We start from the raw sequence: 26,634 nt of genomic DNA, 5'->3' as shown, positions 1-26,634 counted from the left end.
AAACTCAAATTTACCTTTTTTATTCTTTTATTCCATGGCTTCCATAGACTGCTACTTGAAAACTGTCATTTTCTGCTACCAGATAGGCTCCGCCCACAAAAAAGTCATCATTGTTTTCAAACGCATGCGCGCAGTGAAGTCTGCAAAGTTTAGCGGAGACGCGTATAGAGGGGTTTGCACTTACGTCACGATTTGGGCAGTTACCTGGATGCATGGCCATAGTGGCGATACTTGGATGTAAACAACAGCATGGATTGCACAGTTTATGTACTACTGGATATGTTGTTCTGCTAATTTATGCTGTCTAAACCACAGAAAAAAAATGTGTGGAAGCTACTAAATCATAAATCATAATATTTCACCTACCTGACCGGAAATGATAAGAACAAACATGAATGTTGTCAAGATTCTTGCCCTTGAAATCCTGGTTCAGTTTGGCCAACCACAAATGCCTTTTGTTCCTCAGACAGTTTTTTTCACTCTTCTCCTTGATTTGTTATAACTTTTAACAGTCTTTAGTACTCCAAATGTTTTTCCTGGTCCGACCGATTAGTACAGGCCAAAACATTTCAATAATTGACCATTTTCAGCAGCAATAATTAGCTAAATATGCGAGTTCCGTTCGGTTCAGTGGCATTGTCTACTTTCTGTGGCGTCAATATGGCCGATTGATGATGCATTGTGAAAAAACTCTATACAAGGCTCATCCACTCCTGACAGGAGAATGGAAAGAATTCCAACATTTCTAACATTTAGGGATGGAGGATATACCTGTGAAATGTAAGTTAATTGAGGAAAACACCACACCTCAAACACATTAACGCACATTAACACATTACGCTTTAAACTACACGTGTTAACTATATATTACAATTTTTTTAAGACCTTAATATAAAGCATGTCTCATGTTTAGGATAAATTGGATTATGCACTTTCCCCGCAGCAACTCACTCAGTGTACTATTTTTCAGAAGAGCTCGCCTTGTATCAGATCAGTGTACAGTAGTACCTAATACCATATTGTTTACAAAAAATATATATGTTGTGCAAACTCGATTTCCTGCCCAACTTTAAAGGAACACTCCACTTTTTTTGGAAATAGGCTCATTCTCCAACTCCCCCCGAGTTAATAAGTTGATTTTTACCGTTTTGAAATCCATTCAGCCGTTCTCCTGTTCTGGCGATATCACTTTTAGCATAGCTTAGCATAGATCATTGAATCCTATTAGACCAATAGCATCGCGTTCAAAAATGACCAACGAGTTTCCATATTTGTTGTATTTAAAACTTGACTCTTCTGTAGTTATATCGTGTACTAAGACCGGTGGAAATGCAAAGCTGCGAGTTTCTAAGCTGTTAAGATTAGGAACTACACTTCCATTCCAGCGTAATAGTCAAGGAAGTTTGCTGCCGTAATATGTTCCTTTAAACGAACACAAAAAAAAATGTAACAGTGCCAAAAAATGGCCCAGATGTCTAATACACTAAATTCTAAATCTTTGAAATTTAATTAGATTTAACCTTCTGTTGTAGTGCTCAAATCTCATTTGCCCTCATATTGTAATATACAAATATCCTTTAAATGTAGTCATATTTCATCATGTCATATTCATTAATATTCAATCAAATGGCAAAATGCCTAATTTTAGTTAATGAGAATGTACTGAATTATTGAATACATAAATTCACATTCATCTAAAAGGAATTTACAAGTTTGTCAATAAGATTTAGAAAGAAAAAAAAAATCTCCCCAAGGCTATATTTATTTGATCAATAAAACAGTAAAAACAGTAATTTTCTAGCACAATATTACAATCAAAAAGATGGGTTTCCCATTTGAATATATTTTAAAATGTAATTTATTCCTGTGATGCAAAGCTGAATTTTCAGCATCATTACTCCAGTCTTCAGTGTCAAATGATCCTTCAGAAATCACTATAATATGCTGATTTGGTGTTTAATACAAAATTTATTCAGACAACTTTAACATTTCTCACAAATGATAATAAAATATGACAAGAACTTAAGAGTAAAACTGTGTCAGGACAAATTCTTGATAATGTCAGATAACTTTGATAGAAAGGTATGTAATGGAATACAATCAACCAAAAATTCAGACAATATTTACACAGCTATCAATACTTTGATGACCAGTTACCAAGCAATGCTTAATTTTGTTTAGTCTGTGGTGTAAATAGGTTGCATTACCAATTAAAGAAAAAAACACTTAAGCAAAACATGGTCAGGTCAAAGTGTCTGAATAATTTCTGGTCCCAAATTTTTATTAGTTTTACTGGTAGTCCACTGTATAAAGAATTTTGGGCTTTAATATGTCACAGTTTACGTTATTTTGCTATCCTCACTTACATAAATTAACTATAGTGTCCTGCACGCAATAGTTAGAAAAAAATTTAAATACAGTTTTGACTGTATTTTTCGTATTGTTATTATTGTTGAAAACAGTTGTGCGCTGCTTTATTTTTGTCGAAACCATGACACATTTTTTCAGGATCCTTTACTGAACAAAAAGTTAAAAAGAACAGCATTTATTTGAAATAGAAATCTTGACCCAGGAGGCACTTGATGTCAGTATAACGTCAGGTTGACGTTGGACCAGATGTCGGTTGAGAATGAAAATTGGGTTTGAAATCAATGTGATGTTGACTTAAGGTTAGATTTTGGTTACACAGACTAAAAATATCAACGTCAGCTGACACTGGTATTGGATATTAAATTAACGTTGACATTAGACGTTGAATTGACATTAAATTTTAGTCCCCCGACATCACAACCCAAATTTAACCAAATATTAACATCTTATGACGTGTGCTTGCTAGGGAATAACATAATGAATGTCTTTACTGTCACTTGTGATCAATGTAACATATCCTTGTTGGATAGAAGTATTAATTTCTTTAAAAAAAAAAATCTAAAGTCTAAACTTTTGAAGGGTAGTGTAACTTGCATTTAAGTTTACATGTGCTTTTGTGTCATGTTGGGCAGTTGTAGGCAGTAATATTGCATTTATGTTGAAAAAAGTCATGCAGGTTTGGAACAACATGATATTAGGTAAATGATCTTAGAATTAACTATTCCTCTTCAGTCAGAATGAGCAGTTCTCCTTTGTTGGATCTCTAGGCTCTGGTCAAACATCTCAAGGAAGCTCCATCGGTGAAATGTGGGTAACGTCCCCTTCATTGCTTTTCTCTGGCAATGGGACCGTGGGTTGCCGCCGTATCTGAGGGTAGAGTGTGTGGGCCCGAACATGCAATACTTTCTCCCTCAGTGGCTTCTGTAGGTGGAGAATAGAATAAAAAAAAAAACATATGACTAAGTTTATATACGCTTGGGGTCTAGATGAACTAGTCTCCAGTGAGAATTGCATAATCATGCAAATGTCTTAATATATGGGAAAGCGGCATTTCGTAAAATGGCATGAAAGATTGAATAAAAAGTTGCTGATCTGTGCATGTTGCAGTAACATTGCATCAATGTCATTTAGCCATTTGTAACACAAATCAATAGTGCACATGTAGCTGTATATTCAGTGCGTGTGTCACCGTCAGTCAGTATGTAGCAATATCCTGGGACCGCAGGGAAGGAATCATACGGGAGAATTCAGGGCATTCCGTAACGTGACGGTCCTCTTCTGTTCTCCGAGAAAAAGTGCTGAGGTGCACGTTTCCACAGAAAGCAGATCACTCTAACAGGATTGCCTGTTCACTGGCCCCTTGTGTAATTTTGCAAATGTGTGTGTGCTGAAACTGCAGATGCACAGTCGCGGAGACACGCGCTCGCATCCGTACGCACACTTACGCCAATGAACTGTGAGTGAAAGAGCTGACAGCGTGGACAGGGATGGTTTAATAATGATGAAGGTAAAGTAAGGACAGAGGATGATACGCGCAGCTGCCATTTTCGCTGCGTTCTGCTCCAGAGCGAGATCCTTCGAGAGCTTTGCTCCTCTAATGAGCTGTCCACATGCTGACCTGACGAGAAGGGCAGAGAGACAATGCGAGTATCACATTGACACCACTAGAGACTCCACGCATGATGTGATGAAGCCAAGTAGGACATATTCCTGGACCAAAATCCTTTGTTGGTCCTGGAACAACATTCCTATCAAAAATCAGGCCTGACCCTAATCCTAGCCCGAAGTCAGATGTGGGATATTCTATTCAATACTAGTATTGCTGATTGAAACAATACATACTTAAAGGGATAGTTCACCCAAAAAGTCAAAATTCTGTCATTAATTACGCCTCATGTCGTTCCAAACCAATTAAGACCTTTGTTCATCTTCAGAACACAAATTAAGATATTTTGATTGAAATCCAAGAGACACACAAATCTTCTGACACAGGAGAGAAGAAATTGTTGAATAAAGTAATTATTTTAGTTTTCTTAGCGTACAAAAAATATTCTTGTAGCTTCATAAAATTATGGTTGAACCACTGATGTCACATGGACTTGGACTTTGGATTTTAATGATGTCCTTACTACCTTTCTGGGCCTTGAACATGTCAGTTGCGTTGCTGTCTTTGTAGGTTCAGAAAGCTCTCAGATTTATCTTAATTTGTGTTCTGAACGAAGCTTTACGGGTTTAGAACAACAAGAGAGTGAGTAATTATTGACAGAATTTTCTCTTTAATTGCTTGTGATGTTCCTCTTTTGTAAGTCAATTTGAATAAAACATTTGCGAAATTAATAAATACAAATAATAAGTACGCTACTATTCAGAATTTCAGAATTTTGTACGATTGTTGTAACTTTTTGAAAAAGTCTCTTATGCTCACCAAGGCTGCATTTATTTAGTCAAAATACGGTAACACTTTACAATAAGGTTCATTAGTTAAACATTAGTTAATGTATTAACTAACATGAACTAACCATGAGCAATACATTTGTTAATGTATTTACTAATCTTTATTAACGTTAGTTAACGGAAATACAGTTGTTCATTGTTTGTTCATGTTAGTTCACACTGCATTAACTAATGTTAACAAAATTTTAATAATGTATTAGTAAATGTTGGAATTAACATTAACAAAGATTAATAAATGCTGTATAAGTCCAGTTCATTATTAGTTCATGTTAACTAATATGGTTAACTAATGTTAACTAATGAACCTTATTGTAAAGTGTTACCCAAAATACTGTGGAAAACAGTCATATTGTGAATTGATATTTCAATTCAAAATGACAGTTTTTTATTTTGATATATTTTAAAATGTAATTTATAACTGTTATGCCAAAGCTGAATTTTCAGCATCATTACTCTGATCTTCAGTGTCACATGATCCTTCAGAAATCATTTTGATATGCTAAAGAAACATTTCTTATTATTATCAAAGTTGAATATAGTTGTGGTGCTTAATATTTATGTATGTATCTTTGTAGGTTATGCATTTATTTAATAATTGATTGATAGAATAGAAAGTTCAAAAGAATAGAATTTATCTGAAATAGAAATCACAATTATAACATTACAAATTAGGGCTGGGTAAAAAATATTGATTTCTGGATTTTGACCAATTCTCATTTTTATGAAATGATATTGATTCTTAAATACCCAATAATCGATTAGTCTAGCCTGTTTTCAGTTAAAGAACAAAATATTTTAGCGCCTCCCATCCAATAAATTGCAATAACCTTTGTGATTTGTTGCTTTTATTATGAAACAGTCTCAGATTTCAAATTCTGACCATTTTATTACAATATTCAAACAATAAATGCTATTTTAGTGCTGTTTAATGTGGAGTGACAGATCGCTATAGCTCTGTAGACATGAGCCGATCATCTCCTCCGCTTTGATTCCAGTCACAGCTTTAAATAAACATGAATAAACATTCGAAGGTGTGGTAAAAGAAACTTACAACTTACCGAAATCCGTATCCGAGCGACGTTAGCACAGCTGGCACGGAATTGGACTTAGGATGTGGAATCCTTGGGTACAAATCCGGTTGATTCACGATGAAAGAGCTGAAAGATGAGAGATTGAAAAACAAACTAAAACGGCATGCTTGTGATTGTATTTTTTACATCACATTCACTTTTGTTCATACTATTGGGTTGGTTTAGGCGTAGTGCAGATGGTACGTTACAGAGTATTATTAAAGCGTATTATTATGTGACACCTACACAACCAAAGTCATCTGTTCCAGGGAAAAAAACCAAACACTCTTTTAGAGCCACTCTACATTTCACATCGAATATGTCACGAAACATACATGCCGGTATGTATTTTGTTTCTTGCGAAAAATTTCCACAGGTACATTTTCATCATGAGATCAGATTTAATTATAACCTTCAGTATTAATGTACTATCAACTGACTTTTCCTTGAGAAAATTTGACATGTACTGTACCTGATATATATCCAAAATAATCAAAATCAAATTGAATTGAATCTAATCGATATGCAAGCTTGTAAGTTTGAATTGTTAAAATTTCTAGTCCTAATATAAATGTCTTTACTGTCATGCAATGTGTCAATTTAATGCATCCTTGCTGAATTAAAGTTTTCATTATATAAATGCTAGCATTTGTAAGTGTAGGATTATCAGCAGCGACAACAATTTACCATATTTTATACACATCTCTGCAAACCTTTACTTGTTAAACAAGTTTTATATTGTGTGATGCTGCAACTTCGCTTACTATTAATAATCGATTTCTACATGTTTATGTGACCTCATCTTGGCAGAATGGTTGGGATTTCCACATCAGTTTCCAAAGTGCACGTGCCATACCACTTTTCCAAACAGAGTGTTGGAAATTCTGACTTTCGAGTTGGAACGCAACATATCATCTGATTGATTAATAGCAAACCTGATTGGTTGATAGCAATGTTGTTAGGCCCAACAACATGGTGATCCAGGATCATGTCCTTCTGGGAGAAATAGCAACATTTCTGCAAATGCTTTTTTTCCCCTACGTTCCAACCTCATCTGACTTTTTTGTCTCTCTTTAAATTTCTGCCCTCATGTACCCTGATGCTTTTCTCCATTTCTCTCTTTCCTTGTGCCCTGGGTGTTTTTGCGCAGGAAAAACTCAAAGCTTCACATCAGCAGAGTGAGACTGGAGGATTCTGGGAACTACACCTGTGTGGCGGAGAACTCGCTGGGCAGAGAGAACGCCACCAGCTACGTCAGCGTCCAAAGCAGTAAGAGCTCTATTATTTCCCTTATTGCAAACGGCTGAGAGTCACAGGAGACCAGCGCACCTGCTCAACATGAAGCAGATTTTTTTGCGTGTTCTTTATATTTCAAATAAAACAGATGTGCTTAGTAAGTGTACAGAAAGAGCACACCGGACCTGTCTTTATGTTGCATTTATAGCTTTGTCCATTTCTGTAGCCATTACCTTGCATTTTCTAAAGAAATATGTGGTGTTTCTAATCAGAACATTTTCCACTAAAAATGGAACATATTGATTTGATTTCATTTATCATTTGGCCTTAGTATTGAATTGCGTTTATTGCGTTTACTCCTCTAAAAAAAATCTGTTACAAGTTTTTCATCAGAATTAGAACAAGAATCATGAAATTCCTTACAATTCCCATCCATAATGGTGTTTGTGTGTGAGGATGGAGGATGGAGTGTTGTGAATGCGTGTTAAGATGGTTGCTAGGATCCTGTGATTAGTTGCTAGGGTGTTGCTAGGTAGTTACTAGGGTGTTTTGGGTAATTAAAAGTTCATTTGCAGTATAGTTGCTCAAGTCAGAAGAGTTCACCCCTCTATGATATGGCTTGGATCCATCCAGTTAGTCTGTAGGATTGTTTCAGTTGTTTTATCAACCATTAGAAATGCAATAGAAATGTAATAGCACACAGCCACAAGATTTGAGGATTTGAGGCTTTGAGGCAGCATTCATGTCTGTTTTGTGAGTTTGGGTGTTATTGTTGAGAACACACCTCTCTCATCTGCTGTTTTACTCACCGATCTCCCCACCTGCTTCAGTCACTGGAGTATATCACATCAGCCGGAGGAGTTTGATGTGCCGTTAGTGTGTGTGTGTGTGTGTGTGTGTGTGTGTGTGTGTGTGTGTGTGTGTGTGTGTGTGTGTGTGTGTGTGTGTGTGTGTGTGTGTGTGTGTGTGTGTGTAACTAATGTGAGCTCCATCCAGCCCATCTTAAGGGCAGTAATGGTTGAGTGGTTTGAGATATAGGGTCTTTCTCTCTCTCTCTCAACTTTGTCCTCTAGCTCTCCACCAAACCCCTCCATTATCTGATGTGTCAGCAGAGTCTCATGGACACAAAGAATGAACGAATGGCTGAGAGAATGAATATGATAAAAGAATAAATTAATGAAAGAATGAGTAAAGGAATCGATAGAATAAATTAGGGATTGTGTGTGTGTGTGTGTGTGTGTGTGTGTGTGTGTGTGTGTGTGTGTGTGTGTGTGTGTGTGTGTGTGTGTGTGTGTGTATAAACGCATTTATATGTAAAATATAAAATAAATTTTTTTGGCCAAATTGTGCAATACTACAAACAAGCACAGCAACCCTGGAGCTTACAGAAACTACACTTTTTTTCTCAATTTTTGAGCAGTTTGATTTTGTGTAGCCAGTGATTTCTGAATAATACGTGTGTAAACGATGATTTAGTGGACGGGATACTGAAAGAACAAATCAATAAAAGATTTAAGTGATTGTACAACAAGGTAAAATAACATTATTTGAATAAATAAGTGAATAAATGTATAAAATATTTAAATGAGTGACCAAAGATTCAGGTTCTTTATTGAGAGAGGAGATGAATAAATGAATGAAGCAAAGCAATGAATAAACAGGCGAGTGATTTAATGGACCAATTCAGGGTTTTCCTAAATGGATGAAAAGCTAAAAATGAATTAAATTATAAAAATGTAAAATTTAAAATACACTACCAGTTTTTGAACAGTAAGATTTTTAATGTTTTTTAAAGAAGTCTCTTCTGCTCACCAAGCCTGCATTTATTTTGTTCAAAGTACAACAAGAACAGCACAATTTTTAAATATTTTTACTATTTAAAATAACAGTTAGTGTGAATATATTTGAATATATTTTAAAATGAAATTTATTCCTGTGACTTTAAAGCTGAATTTTTAGCATCATTACTCCAGTCACATGATCCTTCATGAATCATTCTAATATTCTGATGTTCTGCTCAAAAAAGATTATTATTATTATGTTGAAAACAGCTGAGTGGAATTTTTACAGGTTTCTTTAATGCATAAAACGTTCAGAAGAACAGCATTTATCTTAAATAGAAATCTTTTGTAACATTATAAATGTCTTTATCATTACTTTTGATCAATTTAAAGCATCCTTGCTAAATAAAAGTATTATTATTAATAATAATTATACTGACTTCAAGCTTTTGAATGGTGTAGTGTATATTTTTTTATTTCAGATAAATGCTGATCTTTGGATCTTTGAAAGAATCCTGAAAAAAAAGTACTGAACTGTTTCAAATATTAATAATAATAATAATAATAATAATAATAATAATAATAATAAATGTCTCTGGAACAGCAAATCAGCATATTATAATGATTTCTGAAGGATCATGTGACACTGAAGACTGGAGTAATGAAGCTGAAAATTTTGCTTTGATCACAGGAATAAATTACATTTTTAAAGATATTCAAATAGAAAACAGTTATTTTAAATAATACAAATATTTTAAAATTGTACTGTTTTGGATCAAATAAATGCAGGCTTGGTGAGCAAAAGAGACTTCTTAAAAACATTAAAAATCTCACTGTTCAAAAACTTTTGACTGGTAGTGTGAAATTGTTTAAAATATATGTGACCCTGGACCACAAAACCAGTTTTAAGTCGCTGGGGTATATTTGTAGCAATAGCCAAAAATACATTGTATGGGTCAAAATTATAGATTTTTCTTTTATGTCAAAAATCATTAGGATATTAAGTAAAGATCATGTTCCATGAAGATTTTTTGTAAAATTCCTACTGTAAACCTATCAAAATGTAATTTTTGATTAGTAATATGCATTGCTAAGAACTTAATTTGGACAACTTTAAAGGTGATTTTCTCAGTATTTTGATTTTTTGCACCCTTAGATTCCAGATTTTCAAATAGATGTATCTCGGCCAAATATTGTCCTATCCTATCAAATCACACATCAATAGAAAGCTTATTTATTGAGCTTTCATATGATGTATATATCTCAGTTTTGTAAAATTTAACCTTATGACTGGTTTTGTGGTCCAGGGTCACATATATATATCAAAAGAAAACACTTGCTAAATCAAGATAAAATACTTTAGTAATTTACCTTCATATTGAGAAAAAATAGGTCAAAGGGGTTCAGCTGACAAAATGTTTGGGAATCCATCAATTAATTTGAATCAGTGCAAACTCTTAAATGTTTTTTTTTTTTTTTTTGAATAAATGAATTATGAAAGCCAATTTCTGCCATGAACAATAAAAAATATAAAATATAATTGCAACTTTTTGTCTCACAATTTGGACTTTTCTCACACTTCTGAGAAAAATGTCAGAATTCCAAGACATAAACTCAGAATTCAAAGTCAGAACTGCAAAATACAAAGTCAGAATTCTGACTTTCCTCTTACAGTTTTACCTTTTTTCTTGAAATTATTTGTAAGTTTACATCTCACAAAGTTACCTTTTTTTCTGAAAAAAAAAATCAAATTTTGAGAGTTTCAAGAGTTTATATGTCACAATTAGAATTTTATTTCTTGAAAAAGCGAATGAAAATAAAGCACTAAAACGTGAGATATAATCTCAGAATTTATTTTTAAAAAAAAACAGACAAAAAGTCGCAATTACCTCTTTTGCCATGGCAGAAACAAGCTTCCAGAATGAATGAATGAAGGAAGGAAGGAAAGAAAGAAAGAAAGAAAGAAAGAAAGAAAGAAAGAAAGAAAGAAAGAAAGAAAGAAAGAAAGAAAGAAAGAAAGAAAGAAAGAAAGAAAAAGAGAAGGAAGTAAGGAAGGAAGAGGATGTCCCTGACTGCATATTCAGACTTGGACATGTGCGTTTGTTCCTATGTTCTGAGGGGTAATTATCTTTCTTAATAATCTGAGTTGTATAATGTAGTTAAGACATTGTGAAAGGTAAAAATGTCCATTAAGGATGTGATAAAGAGACGAGGTGTTTTTACATGTGCTGTATGAATGTCTAGAGTCTGGGAGTCAATGAGGAAATGTTTTGTGTCTGTGAATGTCTCTCTGTGTGTGTGTTCGGTGGATATCTGCAGATAACTCTCTGTGCTTAATGAAGATAAACTGTGTCATTTTGGCAGATTCTGCACTCCAGGAACAGCAAGCATTTCAGTCCATAAGTGCACAGATATCTGCTATATATAACAGCACAGACACGCGAGGGACAAAGAGAAAGAGACAGAGAGAGACACTCTAGTGGCCATATGGGGGGTCACCAGGGTAAAGCTCTGCAGTATTTGAGAGCATAGAGTAAAGGTGTGCGTCTGTGTGAGCCTTAAACAGGACAACAACTGCGCTGGCTAAAGCAGAACGTCCTTGAAGATGGGTCATTTAGGAGGAGTGTGTGTTTACATCTTTGTGTATATGTTTGTGTGTGACGTGAGACCCAGCTGGACTCTGGCTGCTGAGTTCTTCAGCTGCAATGCCAAGAGCCTGTCAGATACAAGCGCCAAGTATACTTAACGCAAAATACACACACACATAACCGCAACCACAATTGACCCTATTTGTGCTCTTAAAAGAACAGTGCACCTAAAAAGGACAATTCTGTCATTATTTACTCACCCTCATGTCCTTCCAAACCCGTAAGACTTTTGTTCATCATCAGAACACAAATTAAGATCTTTTTTAAGAATTCAGAGAGATTTCTGACCCTGCATAGACAGCAACACAATAACCACATTCAAGGCCCAGAAAAGTAGTAAGGACAAGAGTATATGTGGTGTCAGTGGTTTATCTGTAATGTTATGAATAGGGATGTAATGGTATTTTCAATATCGTGGTATTGCGATAGCAAAACTGTTTCGATATTATTGTGATCACATGACGATATGAAATGATAGGTCTTCCAGGCAAATAGTGTAACTTTCAAAATATATTTAATCTTCTTATTATCTTCTTATTCTAACATAAAAGGTCTTTAAAGCTGTGTTACCGGTTACAGCTCGCATCAAATTTAAGACACTGATGCTGGCCTATAGGACAGCCACTGGCTCATCACCTGCTTACCTCCATTCACTACTTCGAATCTACACTCCCTCCAGAAGTCTGAGATCCTCTAGTGAAAGACGCTTCATTGCTTCATGAAATCACTTTCCAGAACATTCTCATTCAACGTTCCTGCCTGGTGGAATGATCTTCCCACCCCTCTCCGGAATGCAGACTCCTTAACAGCTTTCAAGCGACTGCTGAAAACCCATCTTTTTCGACACTATTTGACTCAATAATATTAAAAAAAAAAAAAAAACTTTTTTTCTCCTCTCTTTCTCGATCTTCCCTTTCTAGCCTCTACTCATCTAATAGTCTCAGCCTCAGACGTCACGCCCACAGAACGTTGGCTAAACGTCTGATGCATATGGTACGCTTAACTGGAAACACTTCAGGAATGTCGAAGTCGTCATCTGATTAATTGAATTTGACCGGATTTCTGGAAGACGAGAGTGTCGCGTTTATTTTCGGTCCGCCGGGAAACAAAGCGCAGACTGATTTACTCGGCGTTTTGCTAAAATGTGCTTATGCAGACGCCATTGTTGTTATACACATATGCGACGTTCGCGAACAAATTACTAACTTACTGCTTGTTCTCCCTCTTCTTCGTTATCTTTCAATGCTGGTTATTTCAATGACTGACTTGTTGCACGCCAGTCTATTGTTGTGGGGGCATTTCCACGCACAGAAACGTGACGCTGAACGAAACAAACTGTGATTGGTTGTTTGACATGTCGATCAAACGGTCTTATGGGCGGGACTTGGCCAATGAAAGCTGCCACGAGTTCCAGACCTTCAGCCGTCAGTCTGAAGGTCTGGCTACGCGAGACTACTCATCTAACAACGCCTAATATGGTATTTTTGAGCACTTCCAATGTTGATCTGCCTCCTTAGGATGAATCACTTGTTGTATTCCCAATTTGCTTTGGATAAAAGCGTCTGCTAAATGAATAAATGTAAATTGTGCCATTGTGCTTTGGCACAGTATCTATTAAACCAACTAAAACTGAAAGCACAATATGGCTTAATATCCTTTCATCAAGTCTGTTTTCGTTGCGCCTTTCAAAGTGAAGCGAGTACTTCGTTCAGGCGATCAGATCGTAATCCGGTGTTTTCCGTGCCTCAGAACGGCTCAGTTCACAGTGAATGCAGTGAACTTTTTTTATTGCATGTGCTGTGATTGGGAACGCAACGGCTACCAGTTATGCTTTATTTTCGCGGCAGATGATTACAGCATTTCACTAGATTTGCAGTAAGACGTGTTTTTGTAAGCCTGTTTTCAACGAAACTGGAGTTTTCCATCAAAATAAAAGCTTAAAAGTGCAGTATGAGTTACTGACAGCTAACGGTTTAAAAATAAAATTAAATATCTCTTTTAAGTGTAGAAATTAGGAAAGAAGTATTGTAATTTACCTGCTGCAGTGAAAGCAAAAATAATATATCTATGAAATATTAATTTTCATTTATTTTACAGTGCAATTATTTTACAATATACACTACCCTCCAAAAGTTTGGAAACACCCTAGAAAAGTGGTTTTGGACAATATTGGCACGAATCCTTTTAAATTTGTGATAATTGTGCACTGATAAGGGACAACACAAACTACAAACATATTTTATTACATAAACAGTTTATACATAGAAAAAAACTACATTTTTCCAATTAATCAAAATATCCACCATTAGCAGCTATTAAAGCTCTGCATAATCTGGGCATCCGAGCTGTCAGTTTATTCAAACATTGACTTGATATATTACTCCAAGCCTCCTGAAGGATTGCCCAAAGATGATTCACACTGGTTGGACACTTCTTACGGGCATCACGGTCCAGTTCCTCCCATAGTAGCTCAATTGGGTTGAGGTCGGGTGATTGGGGAGGCCATTCCATGACAGACATGATGACATCTGACTGTTTCCTCTACAAATAGGATTTGCACAGCCTGGAAGTGTGCTTGGGGTCAATGATAAGGATTTATGTTGATATCGTCCAAAACCACACTTTGCAAGGGATGTTTCCAAACTTTTGGAGGGCAGTATATGGCTATTACTGTCAAATAGGAATAACAATAATATAAATTTGTTATTATTATTATTATTATTATTATTATTATATTCTAATTAGTTTGGCTTCCTAAAACACCAGTGTGAATGTAATTTAGACTGAGACATTATACCACAAACGAAAAGAGGGTTTGCGTCAGGGGATATTCTGAATTGTTGAATAAATTTGTTATTTTTGTTTTCTTTGCATACAAAAAGTATACTTGTAGCTTTATAAAATTAAGGTTTAATGACTAATAGCATATGGACTATTTTGACAATGTCTTTCATACTTTTTCTCGTCCTTGACAGTGTTATTTACTTGGCAGTCAATGGGACAGCCTCAAAGCTCCCGGTTTTCATCTAAAATATCTTAAATTGTGTTTCGAAGACGAACAAAGCTTTTATGTGTTTGGAACGGCATGTGGTCAAGTGATTAATGACAAAATTTTCATTTTAGGGTGGAGTAACCCTTTAAGAACTCTCAAAGTGCATTTCATAGAATAATTTAACTTGTAAATATACAAAATTTAAACGTTTTTAATTTTTTATATATATATTACAAATATCGTATTGTGAACTTCATATTGAGATATTATCATATTGTGAGATTTTGATATTGTTACATTCCTAATTATGAAGCAACGAGAAAGTAACATAAAAGTAAGTAAATGTGTGTCGACTGACACGAAAGAGAAGACATTTTTGAATAAAGTCGCTATTTTTGTTTTGTTTGCGCACACAAAATATTCATGTAGCTTCATAACATTACGGTTGAACCACTGATTTAACAATGTCCTTACTACTATTCTGGGCCTTGAACGTGTCTGTTGGGTCAGAAAGCTCTCATATTTCATCAAAAATATCTTAATTTGTGTTTAATAATCCAATCAAATATCAATCGGAGTGCCAAACTAAATGAGTCTGCAGTAATTATTTGATTTAACTCAGAAAAACCTATAATGGAAATAAAAATGCATTGCAGATTTTATATGGCGGTGCTACACATATTTGTATGAATGAGCGCATCTCACAAAGGCACATGGACACAGGTCATGTTAAATTGATGATTCTGGATCCAGTGTTACTGTTGAGATAAATGAGGAATGAGTCCACCGTCCAGAGCTCAGCACTGCTGCCTTCAGCTTAATGAGTCTGACGCAAACGCAGACATAAAACACACTCCTGCGCATGCTGCTCTGTCTCCACCCCTGCCCAGTGTCTGTCAACTTCTGCCTGTGTTCAGACTGGAGTACTAGTGTGCTGCTTACTCCAGCTGCACAGTATGTATGTGCTGTTTACTGTCTACTGCTTACAAAGAGCATGCTACAGTATATGTTACAGGGAAAGTTCACCCAAAAATTCAATTTATGTCATTAATTAATTGTTCCAAACCCATAATACCTTCATTCAGCCTGCATAGACAGTATTGCATCTGTTCACGTTCAAGGCCTAGAAACGTAGGTTAAAATAGTCCATGTGACATCAGTGGTTCAACCTCAATTTTATAACATATACTTTATATATATATATATATATATATATATATATTTACTTTGTAGTAGAACAGACCGTTTTTTTAACCCCCCTTTTTCTCTCCCTTTCCCGTCAGTGGCTCTCCTTCCTGGTAATCTGTCTCCTTCAAATCCCCCATTCCTCTATCCTGCCTCTATTCACTTCTCTCTTCATTAGCCTGTCTCTCCATCCGTCCTGTTCCCCCCCCCACCTCCTCCCCCTACATGCATTTTTGCAGCGTGTGCTTGTGCGTGTTTCTGCGCGCGTGTGATCACTCTCGTGGTGGACACGTCTGTGAATGGCGTCTGAATAGAGGAGTGCCTGTAAGTGGTTCGATGTCATTGATCGGCACCTGGTTGAGTAGAGTGGATCGGATGCCCCGTACAGGCCCCCGTGTGACTTACGGCCTTCCCCGCAACCCCCCTCGCTGGGGCGTGAATCATGTTCTCCTGCCTGTCCGCAACCATCCGTCGGCTCAGAGCCAAGGCTAATGGAGCTAATATCCTGCCACACCAGGATGGACTATGGGACGGAGGGAAATATGTGCAGTCTTTAAAAGCCTCTCTCTGGATCTATTTAAAGCGGAGAACAGATGCACTGTCAGTGCAGCACCTGATCAACATTATTGTCTTTCAGTCATGATTGGATAAACTCACCATCTCCCCCCTGTGGAGGAAGACATATGCTGTTATGGTCCACAAACACACACAGTCGCACACTGCAGAAAACATTGTACTGTCCAAGAAATTGATTAGAAAACAAAGGCATGTAGATTTTTGCCACATTACATGTAAATATGTTTTCATGTCTAGTCTGCATGCCATCTTTTCTTCACGCACAAAAAGTGTTCTCATAGCTTCATAACATTACGGTTGAACCACTGATGTCACACGGACTATTTTAACAATGCCCTTACTACCTTTCTGGACCTTTAACGTGGTAGTTGCTTTGCTGTCTATGCAGGGTCTGAAAGCTCTTGAATTTCATCGAAAATATCTTAATTTGTGTTCCGAAGATAAACAAAAGTCTTACAGTTTTGGAACAACATGAGTAATTAATGACAGAGTATTTATTTTTGAGTGAACTGTCCCTTTAAGAAGTCATGATAGACATTCCCCAATGTTTAGAATTAATAGATTCTAACCAAATTTCTAGTCTAAAAATATCTCTAGTACAAACCTAGTACCTAGAATTGACTGAGGTGCAAAGGGGTTTGACCACTTTGTGTGTTTCACAGGAAGCATTTACAGGCTAGCGGCTCGATAGCACACACGCTGTCACTGCAGAGAAGAGGACATATGCTTGAGACAGATGTAAGGTTGAATGTTCTATCGTTCTGCTCTCCTCCATTTCCTGCTGGAGTGATGTGTGACCTTTAGAGACACGGGCTATTGTGCTCCGAGACATCTCTCGTTCTCGCTTTATGCCCCTCTGTTCTTTGCTGTGCTGTGTGTGTGTGTGTGTGTGTGTGTGTGTGTGTGTGTGCATGTTAATTAGTTAATTAGCTCGTTATGAAATGGCAGGGCTCAGGTGGTGGGCTGTCCAGTACGGGATCACTCCATGCGGTCTCACCAAATATACCTGACACTTAATACGTCACATATTTACATCCATATATTGTATTAGACATTAAGGCTGATCATTGAGATGAAAATGTAGAATGTAAGCCACTGACTTATACTGTTTATATTTTATGCTCTGGATCCTGGAAATAGCCTTAAAGGATTAGTTCACTTCCAGAACAAAAATTTAGAGATAATGTACTCACCCCCATGTCATCAAGATGTTCATGTCTTTCTTTCTTCAGTCATTAAGAAATTATGTTTTTTGAGGAAAACATTTCTCTCCATATAGTGGATATGTATGGTGGCCCCAAGTTTGAACTTTCAAAATGCAGTTTAAATTCAGCTTCAAAGGGTTCTAAACAATCCCAGCCGATGAAGAAGGGTCTTATCTAGTGAAACGAACAGTTATTTCTTAAACAAATTGACGCTTTATATACTTTTTAACCTCAAATGCCTGTGTGATCCAGGTCAATACAGTTAGGGTACATCGAAAAACTTCTCAAAACCATCTCGTTTTCTCCCCCCACTTCAAAATTTTCCTACATTGCTGTAGAAGTACCGACCCAGAGTTTACAAAGGGAACATATAAAGAAGATCAAACGGCCTTTACAAAAAAAGGTAAAACAGCGTTGTAGGGTAATTTTGAAGTTGAAGATGGGAGTTTTATGAAATACCCTAACTGTATTGACCCGGATTACACAGACTACGCAACACAAATTTTGGTTGTAGAGATGTTTGTGTGCATATTGTATGCCCTTTACGATGAATATTGAAAGCTTGCTGGTTTATGAAGAGACAGGCTTATGCAACAAAACTACATTTCCCATGATTCTCTAGGGCAAGCACCTAATGTGCTTCCTTTGCTTTTAGTAGTAGTGCTTAAAAATAGATGTGCTGTTCTTTCTTATTTCTGAGTTTTCTATTTTGATGTTATAAGTATGACTAGTAAACTTACAAATTTAAATTCTGTCATTAATCATTCACACTCATTCCAAACCCGTAAGAACTTTGTTCATCTTTGGAAACAAATTAAGATATTTATGATAAAATCCGAGAGCTTTCTATCCCTGTATAGACAGCAACACAACTACTACTGTAAGTTCAAGGTCCAGAAAGGTAGTAGTCACATTGTTTTTCATCATTTTCCAATGAGTAAAGTCATACGTTTTCATAGCTTCATAAAATTAAGATAGAACCACTAATGTCACATGGATTATTTTAATGATGTCCTTATTACATTTCTGGGCCTTGAACCTTTCAGTTGTGTTGCTGTCTATGCAAGGTCAGAAAGCTCTCGGATTTCTCAAAAATATCTTAATTAGTGTTCCGATGGAGAAAATGACAGAATAATTAATGACAGAATTTTCATTTTGGAATGAACTATCTCTTTTTAAGATTTTGTATGCAACAAAGCTAATAGCCTACTAATGCAAAACCAATGACTCATGCTTGACCAGTATGCGTCATGCAAATTAATTAATTATTTGTTACATACTATACAAAATCTTCGAAAAGAAAAAGGTAAACAAAAAGGCTAACATCGTTTTAAGCTACTGGTATGCACCTTTTAGATGTAAATAAGGTACAAAAGTATACCTTTTAAAAGCATACTGCCACAGTGATAGCTTTTGTACCTTTTTCTGAGAGTGCATTTATTTTCCGACATGAATGCATGACATGTTGTAAAAATAACTGTGTAGTAGGATCCTATCAGGTGCATTTGCGTAACTCTCTGCATGAGCTGTGAGGAGCCATTTTTCTGTGATGTGAAGTTAAAACTGTACACATCAGATGAGACGTGTAACTGGAGTAACTTTATGGCACTGGAACATTTTGTTGGCTCACTTTGACGTCACTAATTAGTACACAAGAGGAAAGAAACACTACACAAGCACACACACATACACACACTCAGGCATTGTGCCCAGCACCACTGGTGTCTGGGAGGAGGAAGTGCAATAAAAGCTGGAGATTCAGTCAATGTCATATTAATCTAGAAACACTCAACACATCCCAGCTCTGTCTGCACACACCATATGTGTTACAGTCTAACTCTGTCTGTCTGTCTGTCTGTCTATCTATCTTTTGACAGCACTATTTCTTTAATTTTTAAAATTACAAGAAATTCTAACAAGAAAATTCTGATGTTTCCAATTACCACAGGACGTTCATGTATAACTGGGTAGAAATCACAGACCTACTACATTTGCTAAAATGTGCAGTATTAATCCGAGCACACTGTGTTCCATACTGCATCCCACAATGCCGAGGTTCGCAAACTAAGGGAAGCAGAGACGTTGGAAGAGGGCGTGGATTTTTTATGGATGTCAAATTATTTATTGTCATCAGGGAAAAGCGACCGTAAATACTTACGCAGCATATCAGCAAATGTGTTGGGAATGTATAAGTCCTATTTCCGTAATTATTCAAAGACTTTCCTGTAACAATAACATTGTTTTGGTCGGTTGCCATGGATTTCATCAGAGTTGGTCCATTCTCCACAGACACGAGCGTTGCAGGCTGCTCTCTTGATCTGTGACTCGTGAGGGAAGGAGTTGTGATCGTGACAGCCCGCCACCATCCGCTCATAAAAGTACGCAAAGCATATGACGTCAGTTCGAGTTTGAGAACCTCTGCCACAATGCGGCGTGCTTGACTTTGCGACAATGTTTAACATCTCATCCTTGACTCAAATGCAGATCGTTTTACTCAAAATTGGATTAAAATGCAAAATAACCATGCTTATTTCCATAACAGGATACCTTTCAATTTCACACAAAAATGAAAATTGGATGAAAATGTATTCACCCTCAGAAATGTAGCATTACATCACTTGCTCTCCAATGGATCTTCTGTAGTGAACGGGTGCCATCAGAATAAGAGTCCAAACAGCTGATAAAAACATCACAATTATCCACACCACTCCAGTCCATTAATTAACGTCTTGCAAAGTAAAAAAAACTGCTTTGTTGTTAGTTTGTAAGAAACAAATTCATCAGTAAGACTAAAATACAAGTTCTTTATCTATAATAAAAAAAAAATCATCTCGTCTGAATCAGGAGAGAAATATACATAGATCAAGCACTGGTTACAAGTGATGAATAATGAATTTTCAGCACAGTTTCATTCAACTATTCCTATAAGCCATTTATAAAACATTCTTGACTTATTATTTAATTATAATTTGACATATTCTTACACAGAATTGGATCACAGAATTAAAAAAACAACCTTGAATTAACCTAAATTATAGAATTGGTTCACTTCCAGAGAATATGTTCATGTCTTTCCTTCTTAAATCGAAAAAAGTAAGGTTTTCAAAGTAAAGCTTTCGAGGATTTTTCTCCATATAGTGGACTTCAATGGGAGTCAGCGGGTTGAAGGTCCAAATTGCAGTTTCAAAGCAGCTTCAAAGGGCTCTACTATTAAGAAATAACAGTCTTATCTAGCGAAAAAAAAAATACAAATTTCTATACTTTTTAACCATAAATCCTCATCTTGCACTAGCTCGACTTCACGCATTACGAAATTCATATGCGAAAGGTCATATGTGGTTAGTTTTTCATCTGTGTCCTTCAGTCCAAAAAGGTAGGGTAGGGTGAAAAACTCCATCTCATTTTCTCCTCCAACTTCAAAATCGTCCACCATCATTGTTTTACCTTTTTTTGTAAAGGGTGTTTAACTTTCTTTGCACGTTCGCTTTGTAAACACTGGGTCGGTGCCTCCGCCTATGACCATTTCAACGTGACTGCGTAGCAAGACGAGCATTTGTGGTTTAAAAGTTTTTTTGTTTTTTTTTTAGAAAATAATCAATCGATTCACTAGATAAGACCCTTATTCCTCGCCTAGGATTGTGTAGAGCCCTTTGAAGCTGCATTAAAACTGCAATTTGGACCTTCAACCCATTGATCCCCATTGAAGTCCACTACACTCTTAAAGATAAAGGTGCTTTAAAAGGTTCTTCACAAAGATTGGTTCCACAAAGAACCATTCAGTCAAAGGTTCTTTAAAGGACCATCTCTTTCTTACCTTTTTATAATCTGAAGAAAGGTTCTTCAGATATTAAAGGTTCTTTATGGAACCATTTAGACAAAAAGGTTCTTCTATGGCATCGTGAAGCACCTTTATTTTTAAGAGTGTATATGGAGAAAGATCCTGCAATGTTTTACTCAAAAACCTTAATTTCTTTTCGACTGAAGAAAGAAAGACATGAATTATCAAAAGTGAACTAATCCTTTAAACATGTAAGTGATGTAATCTGTTAACATTGTGCCTTACTGTTACTGCATACAGCTTCACATACTGTTTTTAAAGATAGCATTGCTGTGCAGCATTCTAGTGTTCTCCCTCTCTCTCTTTATATCTGTCGCTCTTGACTATTTCTCTCTGTCTATCTCTGTCTGGCTCTTTGTCCGAGCAGACGATTGGATCACGGATTTCCCGTGTCTCTGGCTGCAGAGATCCAGATGTGATGTGCTGGTGTTTGCAGTACGCAGCTTGATTCTGCGTGACTCTGACACACTGCAGAAAATCTGAACCCTCGGCGTGGCTGTGAGCCAGCGATGCCTGCGAGAACATCCTCCCATCTGCCATGTGTATTTGGCAGTGTGTGTCTCACTCTGTTTTATATACAGAATGATACAGTGTTTTGTGGAAGTGTGTGTGTGTCTGCAATTTCAGTTCTGTTGCCATATTGGAAAAATATTTAGCAGTGCTGTGTACAGGCATAATTCTGATACTCTGATGTTAAATGAGGAGTTCAATCAAATTTCTATTAAGAATCTTTAGTCCTTTAGTAATGGCCATAATCTGGGTTTGAAAATTTGTGAGGTCTGTTTTTAATTGTGCTATAATAACCCCTACAAATTCAACTCATTATGTACACTAAACAGTAAAAGAGACAGACACGTAGATGTTTGTGAAAGATGTTTTCTCTGTGGAGGGAAGCATGACTTTGTGAACATTTACCTACTATACTGAATGAAATAGCATAGACTTCTAGATTTTATTTCATTCTGTAACCTACTTGTTTTACAGATCTGTGTACCAGTGTTAAATGCTTAGGTTTTTGATAGCGTTAATAGCATTTTTTAAATTTGCCTTGCTGAATGTGGTATCCTGTCAGCAATAACCTGTTTTTGGGCATTTTTGATTACTTACAATTTAAGTGCCAGCGATGCAGTGTTGCCAGATATCGCTATGAAAACAAATAAAAATTGAAAAATGAATAAAAATAAATTAAAAAAACAAAAATAAAATAAACAAATAAAAATTGAAAAATTAATAAAAATAAATTAGTTCAAATCTTTTGCAAATATGTTCAGATAAAGATATCGCTAATCCAAAACTGCAACTTCCCACTTGAATAACTTTCTGAGTGTCAAATTAAGTGGAAAAGACAAGTCCAAAGACGCATTTAATAGCTGGTTCTAGCAACAGAGGCTGCACCTGTGCCCTCACTCACAACTCTCTCAAGCCTTGTTCACTCCACCAAAATCTCACAGCGATCATTTTCACACCACGGGCGGTAAACAATTCTTGCAAACTGTCTAAACTTAATTACACATGCAGACACTCATATGATGAGTTTTAAAATAAAAAAAATAATTTAAATAAGTCATTCAGAGATCTAATTTTATTTTGGAACATGAAAAATGTATCGAGGTTCGGACCTCAGTGACCTCATAGCTGGCTACAGACATGCCTTCTTTACTGAAGCTTGAAAACTTCCATGGAAGAAAGAAAGTTATACAGTGAGGGGAAAAAATTATTTGATCCCCTGCTGATTTTGTACGTTTGCCCACTGACAAATAAATTATCAGTCTGTAATTTCAATGGTGGGTTTATTTGAACAGTGAGAGACAGAATAACAACAAAAAAATCCAGAAAATTGCATTTCAAAAAAGTTATAAATTGATTTGCATTTTGCAATGAGTGTAATAAGTATTTGACCCCTTCGCAAAACATGACTTAGTACTTGGTGGAAAAACCATTTTTGGCAATCACAGAGGTCAGACATTTCTTGTAGTTGGCCACCAGGTTTGCACACATCTCAGGATCTCAAGTCATTAAGATTCCGAGGCTGACGTTTGGCAACTCAAACAGCTCCCTCAACAGATTTTCTATGAGATTAAGGTCTGGAGACTGGCTAGGCCACTCCTGGACCTTAATGTGCTTCTTCTTGAGCCACTCCTTTGTTGCCTTGGCTGTGTGTTGTGGGTCATTGTCATGCTGGAATAACCATCCATGGCCCATTTTCAATGCCCTGGATGAGGGATGGAGGTTCTCACCCCATCCATCGCCCCTTTGATGCGGTGCAGTTGTCCTGTCCCCTTAGCATAAAAACACCCCCAAAGTATAATGTTTCCATCTCCATGTTTAATGATGGGGATGGTGTTCTTGGGGTCCTGGGCAGCATTCCTCCTCCTTTAAACATGACGAGTTGAATTGATGCCAAAGAGCTTGATTTTGGTCTCATCTGACCACAACACTTTCACCCAGTTGTCCTCTGAATCATTCAAATGTTCACTGGCAAACTTCAGACTGGCCTGTATATGTGCTTTCTTGAGCAGGGGGACCTTGCGGGCACTGCAGGATTTTAGTCCTTTATGGCGTAGTGTGTTACCAATTGTTTTCGGAAAAATTATTTCCTGAATGAGAAAACTCACGTGAACATCAGAAAGCTTTGATGATACAAATCCAAGACATCTTTGTAGTTACTGACCATTTTCACATTTCGAATTAAAATCACAAATTGTCGGGAAATGAAACCATCCGAGAAGCGCGTGAATGCAGCAGCTATCGTTACTCTTGCTCTGACTGCAGCAGGTGGTCTGCCGTTAGCTTAGCTAGCTACATTAAACACGCTTAATATGCCAAAAACTAAATGTTCTAAAGTGTGGCTATATTTCGCGAGAAATGATTCAGACACCGCAACATGCAGCAAATGTTTTACAACAGTTGTGTGTAAAGGGGGAAACTTAATGAAACATTTGAGGGCACATGGAATAAACTTGAAAGCAGAGGGATGTCCCGTTTTTGACAGTTTGCGGACATCAGCTGGCACTATCAGCAGGGCGCGATTTGCTCTAGTCTATGCATCCCTGCCTCTGCTGAATTATTTTTATTCCCGGTGGGGATAAAACATCCCGTGAAGCTATCCTACGTCCTGATGTAAATCGTCTAAATCACATTTTTCACGATCAGCGCTTTAAAGTCCTGTTCTGAATCAAATGATTCACCGTACTTGCTTTTAAGTTTCGTTTTCAAATTAATCAAATCAAATGAATCAAATGATTCGCGATCCGATTGGAGTGCTTCGAAACAGTGAATCATTTTGTGACGCAGTGGTTTACTAATTCGTAAATAGTTTCAAATAGTTTCAAAAAGCTCTGTTTATGCTTTGCTCACTTTCTCTATAGCCTATAATTTATTCGTTGTTTGAAATGAAATCATTACAATTAATAGGCCTAACTTACAATGTTTTTTATGAAATTGTGATCACATTAGACAGTTCCCCTTCAGTCGAATCACTTCGACGTTACATTGGGAATCGCCTGAGAGACCAATCATCTCTGAGCCTTATTCAAAAGGCCAATGAAAATTGGCGAGTGGCATTTGCATGCCAAGCCACTCCCCCGTACATACGGGTATATAAGAGGGCGGCATGCAGCCAGTCATTCAGATTTTCGCCTTTAGAGCCTCTACATGCTCGAGCCGACTTCTAAGAAGAATTGTTCCTGCGAGTTCATACTCTCTCCCCGCTGGTGTGCTGCCTGACTAAAAGAGCAATATCTGAAAGAATGTTTGGCAGCCGCCAACGGGATCCTGCGGGCGGCCGTTTTCACGGCCAAAACAAGCCTCCTGCTCTCCAGTGAGCAAGCCCCTTGAGTGCACAGTGGTGCCGCGGTTTCCTCCCTGGGCAGACTGGGACTAAAAGAGTAATTTCTCACAGCTGTGAAAAGACGTTCTTTTCAGAATGGCTTTTCCGGCCGTGCGCTTCTGGGTGTGGCAGTTTCCTCACCTCGCTGGACGGACATGAACACTGTCTCACATGTCTGGGTTGAGAGCATGCTGGGGCAGTGTTCACGGATGGCTTGTGCGTTCATTGCGAACGCATGACCATGATCACGCTGAAGAACCGCCGCTCGTTCGCGAGACGGCTCCCCTCGTCGTCCCGCGGCGGAGGTGGACGCCGAACTCTCGGCTATGCTCCTCCGAGCCGCCAGGGGGATCGGCCTTGAGGTCCCTTCTGAACCTTCGGCCGATCCCTCCAGGCTGGATGACTGGTTCCTGGGGAGGGCACCTGCGGCACCGCTACGCCCTCCCCGGTGCCATTCTTCCCGGAGGCGCACGAGGAGCTGACTAAAACATGGCCGCGCCCGCGCTCCAGCTCCTCTCCCCTCGCCACCCTCGATAGCGGGGCAGCTCGGAGGTACGAGTCCATCCCTCGCATCTATGCCCGCGCGGCACTGCCACCTGGTGGGATCGGCCGCACCTACCGGGCTGCACCTTGCGGGCCGCATTTATCACGCTGCTGGACAAGCTGCCTTAGCCTTGCACGCCATGACGACCCTTTAGGTCTACCAAGCAAAAAGCCAGGTGCTGAAACAACTGCACGAGGGTGGTCCTGACCAGGAGGTGATGCAGGAACTCCGTGCCGCCACCGTCTTCGCCCTACGGGCCACGAAGGTCACGGCACGGTCTCTTGGTCAGGTGATGTCCACAGCCGTGGTCCAGGAGCGACACCTATGGCTGACTCTGGCTCAGATGGCAGACGTCGACAAAGCACGCTTTCTCGACGCTCCTATCTCTCAGAGCGGCCTATTCGGCGACGCTGTCGAGGACTTTGCCCAGCAGTTCTCGGTAGTACAGAAGCAGACGGAGGCCATCAAACACATCCTGCCCCGCCGCGAAGTACCCATCCCGCCGCTGGTGGCTCAGCCTCCGCCTGCCCGTCGCCAAGGGTGCCCCCCTGCGGCTTCAACATCTACAGCTCTGACCCCCGCGGAGGCCCACGACGCCGGACTGGCAGAGAGGGCCCGCAAGTGCAGAGCTAGCCGCGACTCAGGGACCGGCCCAAAACACCCGCAAGAAAGCTGCGAAACGTCCCTGACACGGGCAACCCAGAGGTGATAGAGACTGCTCTTTAGGGAACGATGACATCTACATTCCCGCTCCCCGTGGAGGGCCGGGAGCCACTGTGTACTTCAATGCTGCCGTCGGCGCAGTCAGTGCTGTAGTGCCTGAGTTTATTCAGGCACAACTCAGCGGTCCCTCTCAAAATTCAGAGGCTGCTGGGGAACATGACAGCTTCAGCCGCGCTGCCGCTG

General features: G+C 38.1%; 1 protein-coding gene across 2 annotated transcripts in view; it reads left to right on the top strand.

The window, feature by feature from the left end:
* nrg2b (neuregulin 2b) overlaps window positions 1-26,634 on the top strand; it is a 105,816-nt gene that overhangs the window by 50,364 nt on the left and 28,818 nt on the right. For both annotated transcript variants that reach the window (XM_073820840.1, XM_073820839.1), the window contains exon 3: window positions 7,045-7,163. In XM_073820840.1, coding sequence (XP_073676941.1) covers window positions 7,045-7,163 — 119 coding nt within the window. The remainder of the gene's footprint in view (window positions 1-7,044; window positions 7,164-26,634) is intronic.

Source organism: Garra rufa, chromosome 16, assembly GCF_049309525.1.
Source record: "Garra rufa chromosome 16, GarRuf1.0, whole genome shotgun sequence".
In the NCBI taxonomy this organism is placed as follows: Eukaryota; Metazoa; Chordata; class Actinopteri; order Cypriniformes; family Cyprinidae; genus Garra; species Garra rufa.
This window is presented reverse-complemented; position numbering and strand designations above follow the sequence as displayed.